General features: G+C 35.0%; 1 protein-coding gene across 3 annotated transcripts in view; it reads left to right on the forward strand.

Moving 5' to 3' along the window:
* TTK (TTK protein kinase) overlaps nucleotides 1–11,592 on the forward strand; it is a 77,985-nt gene extending 66,393 nt beyond the window's left edge. For all 3 annotated transcript variants that reach the window (XM_034990603.1, XM_034990604.1, XM_034990605.1), the window contains exons 15-22: nucleotides 3,710–3,867; nucleotides 3,991–4,142; nucleotides 5,153–5,277; nucleotides 7,089–7,169; nucleotides 8,706–8,882; nucleotides 9,240–9,324; nucleotides 9,641–9,738; nucleotides 11,189–11,592. In XM_034990603.1, the coding sequence (XP_034846494.1) occupies nucleotides 3,710–3,867; nucleotides 3,991–4,142; nucleotides 5,153–5,277; nucleotides 7,089–7,169; nucleotides 8,706–8,882; nucleotides 9,240–9,324; nucleotides 9,641–9,738; nucleotides 11,189–11,260 (948 nt within the window). In that variant the 3' untranslated portion in view covers nucleotides 11,261–11,592. The remainder of the gene's footprint in view (nucleotides 1–3,709; nucleotides 3,868–3,990; nucleotides 4,143–5,152; nucleotides 5,278–7,088; nucleotides 7,170–8,705; nucleotides 8,883–9,239; nucleotides 9,325–9,640; nucleotides 9,739–11,188) is intronic.
* The last annotated feature ends 780 nt before the right edge of the window (nucleotides 11,593–12,372 follow it).

The raw sequence follows: 12,372 nt of genomic DNA on the forward strand, positions 1-12,372 counted from the left end.
CCACTTAAGTCATATTTTTATCTTCATCATTCACCAAAACAGTTGTTATCAGGATCACCAGTGATCTCCATATTTTTGCCAAATCTAATTTTAGCTTTAATTGTGGGTTACTCAGCATTTGGGACAGTTGATTGTTCTTCCCTTGTTGAAACTTTTTTTTGCCCCCATTTGGCCTCTCTCAGTTTTCCTGTTCTCCAACTGGCCATTCCTTTCCAGTCTTCTTCATGTCCCTTATCTTAATGGCACAGTGCTCCAGGTCTCAGTCCTTGATCTCTTCTCTTTCTAAACTCACTTCACTCTTTTGGTGTTGTCCATTCTTGTGGTTATAAATACCATGTATATGCTGATAATTCCCAAACATATTTGTAGCTCAGACCTCTCCCTTGAATTCCAGACTTTATACTCAGTCTGACTGCTCTGTTTCTCTTCTTGGCTGTCTACTAGGTATTTAAAACTTAATATATCCCAAACATAACTCTGGCTCCAGAGTCTTTCCCAGTTCAGTAAATGGTAACTTCGTTCTTCCACTAGCTAGGCCAAAAACTCTGGAATCATTGACTTCACTTTCTTTCTCACATACATCCAGCCAATCAGCAAATCTTGTTGGTTCTACCTCAAGAGTATATCCAGCATCTGACTATTTCTCACCACCTCCACTGTTATCACTTTGGTCAAAGCAACGGCCATCTTTTCACCTGGTTGATTATAATAGCCTTCTAACTAGTCTCATTGATTCAATCCTTGCTCTCCTGGTGTATTTTCTTATAAGAGTCAGTTTTCCTCCAGATATCCTCACGTCTTTGCTCAAACATCTTCTCAATCAGGCCTTCCTTGACCACACTCTTTAATACCAGAACTCCCACCTTCTACTTGCTGGTGAGCTCCATTTCCTTCTTTATTTTTCTCTGTAGCTCATCTTCTAGTGTGCTCTGTAATTTACTTATTTGGTTTGTTGTTTGTCTTCCTGCACTTGAATGTGAGTTCCATCAAGGTAGGGATGTTTGTCTGATTTGCTCAACAATATTTGCTCCGTAATCTGGAATAGTGCCTAGAACATAACAGAGTGAAGTAATTTGTTGGATGAGTGTTCCTACTCAGCTGTTTTGCTGTTATAAATTGTTAAGGATGATCTATGAAGCAAAACCTGTTAGGTTTAAGTTTTACTGTATTCTCTAAGCCAGCTAACAATAACTAGATTTAAGACTGTCTTGTTAACTTATTATAAATAAGGTATGTACATTATAATTTGTAGCAATTGTTCAATGATATTAGTTTCTTTTTTGTGTACATTTTCTTCTTTCCGTTGCCTCAAATTTCAGGCATAAGAACAAAGGGACAATACAATTGATTTTTATCGATATATTGGAATTACCTAATTTAGTTGCTTTAATAGAAATTCTTTGGTTAATATTTATTATTCTTTATATTTGAATAGTGTCAAGGTGCAATATTTAGTGGTATGTTTTCAGAGGATGTAAAATAATCTTGCTGATGTTTTAAACATTTTTTCCTTGGAGCATAATGATGGTGCTAGCTTAAGTCAAGAGCCAGGTGATAAGGCCATGACTGGCCCACATTTTTTTTTTAGTATGATTACATTATATTATTATTATGGTGGAGTTGACAAAATCAACACACCTCAGAGAAAGAGGGTAACATGCTTTATGAAACTGTTTATGTTCTGTCTATTCTAGAGTTTAGACAGTGACCAATTTATACTGTATTAAGAGCATTTAGAAAGGTCATGGGGGCAATTAGGAATGGTCATGACACTGGCCTTTCTAGTTCTTTCATTAACTTTCCATGAAACTGAACATTATAATTGATACTATCTATGAAATAGAAATAAGGGCTACCTAATCATCAGTTACTGCAAGAGTTTTGGCAGAGCAGGGGCAATACGGGAGTGAAAGCACATACATGCAAAAAGTTGATTTAAAAGTTTTCATTTCCTCCAAAACTTTGAGATCTTATTGTATAGTTTTAATATCTTGCAAATCCTTTTTTCTGATATACCTGACAACTTTAATAGGTTCTAAAATGTCCACTTCAGGGGCGCCTGGGTGGCTTAGTCGTTAAGCGTCTGCCTTCGGCTCAAGTCATGATCCCAGGGTCCTGGGATCGAGCCCCGAGTTGGGCTCCTTGCTCAGCGGGAAGCCTGCTTCTCCCTCTCCCACTCCCCCTGCTTGTGTTCCCTCTCTCACTGTGTCTCTCTCTGTCAAATAAATAAATAAAATCTTTAAAAAAAAATAAAATGTCCACTTTATTCTGTCCTAATTGTCCTTAAAGATAGTAGCTAACTTTGCTGCACTCCAAACACATCATCTCGGTCATCCTTCCAACCCTGCATGGTAGGTACTACTAACAACATTTTAATTGTATTAGAGTAGTAGATACTCTCAATTCTCTGAGGTTTGTAAGGCTGTTTACCTTATACAAAGTGGCTTTATATGTTTTAAAATTCCTTTTATCTCTTCCCTTGCTATTTTCTGTTGTCTCTTGCCCTATCACTGTTTTAATGCCTATCCCTGTCTAATTTGCTATGTGTGCAAGTAAAACCAGTAATACTTTGTTAGAGTTTTGTATTTAAAATTTTAAAGTAACTAAGCTTATTAGTGCATTTGCAATGCATGAATCTCATATACACTTCTGTTCTTTTCTCATTCTTTGCCCCGACCTGTTGGGTAGTCAAGGTTAAATGGCTTTTGAGTAAATGATATTTTACTTCAGCGTGTCCAAAGGGATAAATGAATGTAATTTTTCTTGCTTACCCTGGCATTTGTATTTGTATTCATGCATTTCAGAAGCCTCATCCCTGTTGCATGTTTGCTGAAAGTTGGGCACCTTAACAGTGTTTTCTATTTTTCAAGATGTATTATCTGCCCCATCAAAATTGCTTAGAAGTTGACTGTCATTATAGTCAGAGCAGTTTGACCTGGACCTCAGAGATCCTGACAGTGGGCTTATAGGAACATTTTGTTCCTGTCAACTTGACTTTGAAAATTAGACCTAATCCACTTTTCACAACTGAATATACAGATAGCTTACAATTATTACATTTTTAAAAAATACTCTCTACCACATGAATAAAATGTCAGTTCCAGGCACAACGGAAAAAAACACCATCTGTGAAATGAATTGACTATGACAGCACTTAGAGATGTTCTTAACATTTTTTTTTTAAGATTTTATTTATTTATTTGACAGAGAGAAAGGGAACACAAGTAGGGGGAGTGGGAGAGGGAGAAGAAGGCTTCCTGCCGAGCATGGAGCCCGATGGGGGGCTCGATCCCAGGACCCTGGGATCATGACCTGAGCCGAAGGCAGCCGCTTAACCGACTGAGCCACCCAGGCGCCCCGATGTTCTTAACATTTTTGACTGTTTTCTTCTTTAGGTTATTTTCCAGGTTAAGGCATCCAACAGAGTGTTATGAATACATATGAAATTTAAATTATCTTTTTTACATGTTAATATAAAAACTTTTTACGTTTACCCCTTTGCATTATTGAATGCCCATTGTCATAGGTAGCTGAGAATGGTCTTTTAACTCTCCTAACATATTTTTTCCCTTCAGTACTCAAAATAAGTCCAGACATATTTAATTATTCATATCAGTATTCTTTAACCTAAAATTCTAATAAATTTAGAAGTATTATGATAATGTAAAAGTAGTGCATTCTAAACTTTATCCTTTGTTCTACTATATAGGTATTCCAGGTATTGAATGAAAAGAAACAGATACATGCCATAAAATACGTGAACTTAGAAGAAGCAGATAATCAAACAATTGAGAGTTACCGGAATGAAATCGCTTACTTGAATAAACTACAACAACACAGTGATAAGATCATCCGACTTTATGATTAGTAAGAATTTTTTTTAATTTGAAAGGAAAACTATTTTTGCTATAATTCTTTAGACTTAATAAATCTTAATAGTATAACCTAACCATGTATTGCTTTGTTTTTTTTATTTGTTTTTAATGGCAGTGAAATCACGGACCAATACATTTACATGGTAATGGAGTGTGGAAATATAGACCTAAATAGTTGGCTTAAAAAGAAAAAATCCATCAATCCATGGGAACGCAAAAGTTACTGGAAAAATATGTTGGAGGCAGTTTACACAATTCACCAACATGGTATTTTAAAATCTCTTTATATGCAGAGTTATAATAATCATTAATAATGTCATCTTAGAGAAATACACCATTAATTTTTAGGTATTTGTTATTGGCACCTTTAGATAAATATTTGGAAGCTCATTTAAAGATGAAAGGACAAAAAAACCATTTCCCTAAAGCACTGTTTACCAAAGGGTATAGTGCATGCATCCATAATGCAAAATGTACCCATATCTTTATTAGTATTAACATAGTCCATTATCCTGGGTCTCCAAATAGTTCAGTTATAGCAGATCTGAGACTTTGCGGTTCAGGCATCTCAAAAATCTGAGATGTTTATTTCTCATTCTCCTGGTCATTTTGTATTGTGTGCCCTGTCTGGGAGTTGGTTTTATTCTTTTTCAATTGTTAGCCCTAAGTTGTTTTTTTACTTTACTTGGACTTGGTTCTTTTTAGGGCTTCTCTGCCTTTGCTGTATCCTTTTTTTAAAAACAACTGTTAACCTAAATAATTGTAATTTTTTTCCCCTCATGTCTCCTATAAGTTAAAAGATAATTCACCAGAGATTAAGATCAGGGTTGTAGGGATAGAGGTGTCAGGGGCATTAGGGTCTTAACCACTTGGCAGTATAATTTATGATGTTATGTAGTGGGTGGTGAATCAGTGGTTTTAAGATCATTAACTCTCAAGCCAGATTGCCAGGGTCAAGTCATAGCCCTGTCACTTAGGCTATATGATCTTGAACAAATTACTTAAACTCTTTGCCTTAGTTTCCTCTCTTAAAAGTGGGGATAATAATAGTACAGTACTTAACCCAGTGCTGGTATGAGAATTAAGTGATTCAATCTAAGCAGCAAACTTAGAAAGTGTCTGGCACATAGCAGGTGCTGTATCTTTTTAGAAAATATTAAAAATGAGCATTTAATTTGATTGACTAAAGGAATCAACTCAGCCAGTAGGTTGTGAAATTTTTTTGTACTTAGAATATTTTACATTGTCTAATATTACAATGGATTTTTATTTTGAAGGCATCGTTCACAGTGATCTGAAACCTGCTAACTTTCTGATAGTTGATGGAATGCTAAAGCTAATTGACTTTGGGATTGCAAACCAAATGCAACCAGATACAACAAGTATTGTTAAAGACTCTCAGGTAAGACGTAATGAATGGTTGGCTTCCACACACTACAGTTCAGTTCCTTTTCACCTGTACTTTGCTAACGGGGATTTTATTTTTTCCTACTTCATTCTTCAAAGGATTTGAAACCTTTGTATAAGAATAAATACTATAAGAATCAGAACCATATTTAATACACTTTAGTATAAAAAGTCAAGATTAGGTAGAAATAAATTGCGCAATTTTGGATGATTTTCCTATAGCTGAGGTAGGGAAGCAGTAATACCTGTCTTGGAGATCATCTTGGTCATGATCTTGAGTTCACCTGAAACTTTGTCTCAGAAATACCTGGTAACAACCAAAGAGGAAATTGAAATTACATGTTTTTCATTGTCCATGAGGTAAGATTATTTCATTCTTCTGGAGAAGTAAAGCTTTTCCTATCACTTGCATTTGAAAAAATTCTTTTTTTTAAATAACTTTTTAAAAAAGATTTATTTACTTATTTTAGAGAGAGAGCGAGCAAGCACAAGTGAGGGGAGGGGCAGAGGGAGAGAATCCTCAAGTAAATTCCCCACTGAGTGGGAAGCCCAAGGTGGGGCTTGATCCCAGAACCCTGAGATCGTGACCTGAGCCAAAATCAAGAGCAGGCTGCTTAACTGACTGAGCCAGTCAGGCGCCACTGAAAAAAATTTCTCAAGTGGGCCTTCATATTGGAAACACCATAATGAATACTGTACTCAACTGCATTTTTCTAATAGGGTATGTAATCACAAACTTAATAAATTTGTCCCCATAAAAACTAAGGTGATGACACCAAAGAATAACTAAAAGTAATCCTGCTTGGAGCCAAGATGATGTGTTCCACGTATGCAGATTTTTGATGGGGATCTGCCATCCTAGAAGTAAAGCTAGATCATTTTTAGGAGGAACAGATGGACGGCATGCCCTTGAAACAATTCTATTTGACAGTGACTTCTCTTTGTATCATAAATATGGCTGAACATTGGGGCTTCTGGGTGGCTTAGTTGGTTAAGTGTCCGACTCTTGATTTTAGCTCAGGTTGTGATCTCAGGGTCATGGGATGGAGCCCCGGGTCAGGCTCCCTGCTCGGCGGGGAGTCTGCTGCTCTCCATCTCCCTCTGCTCCCTGCCCCTGTCCCTGCTCATACCCTCACGTGCAAATGCTCTCTCTCTCTCAAATAAATAAATGGTAAAAAAAAAAAAAAAAAAAAATACGGCTGAATATTTAGTTGTAAATCAGTTTGAAGATACCCTCTATGGCAAGGTCCTAAAGTACAGGTATTCTGTGTTTGAAAACAGAACCATTTGTTTTAAAATAAAATAAATGCCTCATAAAGTTGGCATAATCCGACTGTGGAAGCTCTTGCATGATTTACATACCTGCCCCATCTCACTCTGGACATAGGCCCAGGGAATACTTGGAGACATAGCTAGAGTTTTGATTGGTTGGTTGGTTGATTTTTTTTTTTTAAGCATTCTAGGTCTATTCCAGCACAGAAATGAGTGATTGATATCAATTCCTTCAAAGCTTATGGCTTTTAGTATAACTTTAGTCTCGACTAAAGTTTTATGGTAGTTGTTCTCCATCATCATAGAAAAAGCTCAGCATTCTGAATGGAATAATTTACTGATTATGAATCTAATTTGCTGGAGTTGTGAAGAAATTTATGTCCTAATATTGTTGTCAGTTACTTGAGTTTTTTAAAAAATTACTGCAATATGTAATTATTCAAGTTTCCAAGAGTCTGACATTTGTGTTTTAAAAAAGCTAAGGCAAAATAAGGTATTTTCATTGATTTGTGTTTTCTGTGATTTGGCATACAGGTTGGTACAGTTAATTATATGCCACCAGAAGCAATCAAAGATATGTCTTCCTCAAGAGAGAATGGGAAATCCAAGTCAAAGGTACTGTGAAGGTTATTTACATCCCATTTATTGGGCATCAATAGGGAATGGGCTATTCTCTGATTAAACTTAACAGCCAACTCAAAGTTGCTCAAGGTCTAAAACTTTTTAGGTCATTATAGAGACCTTGCTTTCTTAAGCAAATTATCATGGGATTCAATTTTACTGTTATTTATTGATTTGAGACTGTTCTTTTAATATTGTGCTTTTAATATGGTGGTGTCTCAACAGTGTGCTCCACTAAGAAATGTTCCCAGGATACTTTTAAGTTTTAAAATTAAAGGTAGAAATTAAGACTAAATTATCTCTGATTTGGAGCCCTTAAATGGTATTGAACTGATAACCTTTGAAGTCTTTTGTTTCTTCTTTGATTCTTACGTTTTATCTCTTACCATTTATTCATTTGCGAATTCTGCATTTCCAAGTATAATTCTAGTCTGTAATTTTTTCCCAGCCTGCCACAGGCTACTTTCCCACTTACCTTATTTCACCACCTCAGTGAGCTTTGTGTTAGCCTCATTGGTGTTCTTGTTGGGGTCCTTTTGCCTGCCAGGATGCCTCTGGCTTCCGAACTAACCCTTCTTGCTCTGGAGCAGTGTCACAAAGTGCATGCAAGCACACATTGTTGTACAGGGACCTGCATTCAAGCAATAGATCTGCCTCTTCGTTAACAACTGTCTTTGTGACTTGACTTGCCTACTTTCTTTTTCTATAAATTAGGTTTACAAACAGTACCTATTAAAAAGTAATTGAGGGGCGCCTGGGTGGCTCAGTTGGTTAAGCGTCGGACTCTTGATTTTGGCTCGGGTCATGATCTCAGTGGTGAGATCAAGCCCCGCATCAGGCTCCGTGCTTAGCACAGAGTCTGCTTGGGATACTCTATCTCTTTCTCTCCTCTCTCTCTCTGCCTCTTCTCCTCCCCCTGCTCTCACCTACGTGTTCTCTCTCTCCCCAATAAATAAAATCTTAAAAAATATTTATTGTAGGGGCACCTGGGTGGCTCAGTCGTTAAGCGTCTGCCTTCGGCTCAGGTCATGATCCCAGGGTCCTGGGATCGAGCCCCGCATCGGGCTCCCTGCTCCGCGGGAAGCCTGCTTCTCCCTCTCCCACTCCCCCTGCTTGTGTTCCCTCTCTCACTGTGTCTCTCTCTGTCAAATAAATAAAAAAACTTTAAAAAAAAATTTATTGTAATCCAATAATTTTGGAGAAAACAAGTAAATTTAAAACTTGCAGTTTTTTAGTTTTTATATTTTCAGAAACTGCAAGAACATAATATACGTTTCAGTTGAAATATTTTAATTATAAGTTTGTTGAGAGACTTAAAGCTCATCTCTTGATAAAATAACGAAATATAACAAAAACTAGAAAAATATTTTCATGTAAACCTAATCTAGTATCTGCCCATTCATTGAGCTTTAGTTATGATTTTAAATGTTAGGGATTATATGTGTAAGTGTGTGTGTATAAAATATTCTTACATTTACTTTTATGTTAAGATTATGGTAACTTACTATTCTTTTTTTTTTTTCTAATTAGATAAGCCCCAAAAGTGATGTTTGGTCCTTAGGCTGCATTTTGTACTATATGACTTATGGGAAGACACCATTTCAGCATATAATTAATCAGATTTCTAAATTACATGCCATAATTGACCCTAATCATGAAATCGAATTTCCTGATATTCCAGAGAAAGATCTTCAAGATGTGTTAAAGGTAACATTAATAGTATATGGATATAGAAGAACAATATTTCATGTACTTAAATTGTTTGCTTAGAAGAAATAGTTGAACTCACTGGAATTATGTAACTGGCTTCAGTAGATATATCTGGTCTATTGGAAGGAATTGCTGAATGAATTAGCTTTTTAAGTCATGTTAAGTTCACTTTGAAGGTGTTTGAAAACTTATGAATACTTGGGGATTTTGCAAAAATGACTTGTGAAGTAATCTTGTTACTTCTGGGTAGGCTATCTGGAAAGCAACTTCTGTAGTATGATACAATCTTGAAAGACACTTTATATCAATATTACATAAGAAAACTTGATTTTTTTTAAATTCTTATTTGTATAGTGTTGTTTAATAAGGGACCCTAAGCAGAGGATATCCATTCCTGAGCTTCTGGCACATCCATATGTTCAAATTCAAACTCATCCAGGTACTTCTTTGAAAATCAGTTTATTAGTAACTACTAATCCAAACAGATGTATAGCTGTAACAGAAAACAATATGAATCGGCTTCTCTTTTCCAGCCTGCTTCCTTCTGTAAGGAAGTTCCTTTTATGCTAAAATCCTAAAGTAAATGAAATTACTTTTTAACTTGCTGGCATTCATATTTACTTACTCTAGGTAAATGGCTATGATTAGTGATAAATTACAAGAAGCCAGTTATTGTGCTGTTAAACAGAATGTATTTGTATGTGATTTTATATTTTTTATTGGTACGGCATTTTATTGATTATATTTTTTGGTAGGTAACCAGATGGCTAAGGGCACCACTGAAGAAATGAAATATGTTCTGGGCCAGCTCGTTGGTCTGAATTCTCCTAACTCCATTTTGAAAGCTGCTAAAGTAAGAATGTCTATTCTCTTTCTACATTACTTTTAAATGTGTTCTGTAGTTTAGTGAATAGACACTTAAGCAGGTAATCCAAAGAAAAGTTGGTCCAATCATCAGATCAACTATGAAGTATATTTCTACATTTAGATACTTAATGAGTGCTTTTTGACAAATATAGACTTAGTTGATTTACATTCTTATTCTGCAGATAATTGAAAGTATATTATCATATTAGGTGCATTCCTAAAATTGCTGTCAGGTCTCGATTGGAATAAATTTCAAAAGGAATTTGTCGTTTAAATCAACGACATTCTTAACATAGCTTTTGAATTCATTTCTTCTAGCCATTTTTTTTTTTCAGAAGCCATCTTGGAGAAATCTCAGTATTTGTTACATGTAATGACTTGAAGCTATGTACAGCAGTCAGAACATTTCTCAAAGCAAATGTCTTAGACCTACCTTTCAGCCTCCCAGTGTTTATTTCTACCTATACCACCATTTTTTGATCTTGTTGCCGTCAAACCCCTAGTCATTTCTAGAACCCTATGTATGCTTATTGACCAACTGGGTTAGTTACCAAGCAGTTACTAATTATTTATTTCAGTAATAATGTTATTATAAAATTATGGGAGCTTAAATTAAAGATACTCTTAGCTCTCTGGGTAGGGTAAAGCCAATCTAAGATGTCAAGAACTTGGATACATTCTGCAGGAATTTACTATATATTCGCTATTATATTTGCATTCATGACATAAAGGTAAATTTTTTTCTTAAATTTTCTTAAGTGCTCGTGGTTAAATCAATGGCTTTAGGAATTCAAATTGGACAAAATTTGTTTTATAATTTTACTGTATTTCATATCTCCATGTTTTAAATTTCTACCAGTATATTGTTTAGAGCCTTTTATAAATAAAATTGAGATGAATTAGTTACCTTGACTACTAAGGTTATGTAAGTTCCTTAATGATAGAGATGTCTGTTATCTTTATAAATTAAATGTTGGCTTAGCCTTAAATCTTTTAAAATATGTAGATTGTAATATAGCTAATTGTGTTTATTTATATAACAATTTGTATTTTTTTAGTGTAATCTGTTTATTAGTTGAAATATCATCTGAAACTATATTTCCTGATGAGTATATTTTAAAGTGTAGCAATTTATCTAAGACTGGCTTAATTAAAGAAAAATATGGGAGAGCAAGAAGGCCTTTAAGATATATATATATATATTTATTAATGGCTATGTTACATTTCTTTTATACAATGATGGAGCTGTATCTCATGATAGTAGATTTTTAGGCCAAGCTAGGTGCTTACTATTCTTAATTATCTTCAATAGTTTATAATTTTCTAGTTATAATAACAAGAGAGAAATTCATTACATTTTTTGTAGTTATCTTTATTCGTCTGATAATACATTGACTTTTAGAAGTTACAAAACAGGTGTGTGTTTTTCATTTCAGACTTTATATGACCGCTATAGTAGTGGTGAAAGTCATGATTCCTCGTCCTCCAAGACTTTTGAGAAAAAATGATTTGCAGCTACTCATAAATTGTCAGATATCACCTGTAAAATATATTGGACTGTTATACTCTTGATTCTCTGTGGAAATCTGCTCTTAAAGACAACTTCACCCTGAAATTATCAATGGCAGCAAAATTCAGTGGATTATCCTCAGAAGAAAACTGTAAAAATAATAACCACTAATGATACTGTATATATTAAGTTGTAGAATTGTTTTCTCTCTTTTATGCTTTTCTGTAAAGCTACTCTATTTGGTACCATTTCACACTTAGAATAGTGGGTGAACAACTGAAATATACCCTGAAGAACTATGTAAATAAAGCTTTGTAGCATAAAATGACACTAAAATGTAAAAATAGTATAATTATTTTCTTTAAGCAAATGTACTGCTGGTGTGGCAGCATAATTCTCAATAAAAACTGAATTAAGGGAAGACACAAGAGTAGATCTTAGTAAATGAACGTCAGGAAGAAAATTCCAAACGGTTTGAATTCTAAAATAGATTTCCTAATTGGTTTATGGTACTGATAGAGTCCAGAGTTTTAGGGCTGTACTTTGTTCTTTTAATTCCCTCTGATTCTTCGTAATATCTATTGCTTGGTGTTTAGAGTATCATGCTGGCTTCTGAGGTATAAGTTGTATAGGGCATGCCCTCACTGTGTGACTTGCTTGGTAATTGGTAATTACAAATGTATAGTCTTAGAGTCTTCCGGACTGAATCTACTAGACTCTTCCCCCCGCCCCTCTTCTTTTCTTTTTTTAGATTTCAATAGACTTTTTTTTTTATTATTAAGATTCTTTTTTAGATCAGGTTTAGGTTCACAGTAAAATTGAGGGGAACGTACAGAGATTTCCCATATAGCCCTTGCTCTCACACATGCAGTCTCCCTCATTATCAACATCCCCCCCCAGATTGGTACATTTGTTAAAAGTAATGAGCCTACATTGACACACCATAATAATCACCCAAAGTCCATAGTTCACATACAGTTCACTCTTGGTGATGTACATTCTATAGGTTTGGACAAATATATAATGACAAGTATCCATCATAATACTATCATATAGAGTATTTTCATTGCCCTAAAAATCTTCTGTGCTCCTCCTGTTCATCTGTCCCCT

This window comes from Mirounga leonina, unplaced genomic scaffold (genome assembly GCF_011800145.1).
Source record: "Mirounga leonina isolate KUSES-001 unplaced genomic scaffold, KU_Mleo_1.0 Mir_53, whole genome shotgun sequence".
In the NCBI taxonomy this organism is placed as follows: domain Eukaryota; kingdom Metazoa; phylum Chordata; class Mammalia; order Carnivora; family Phocidae; genus Mirounga; species Mirounga leonina.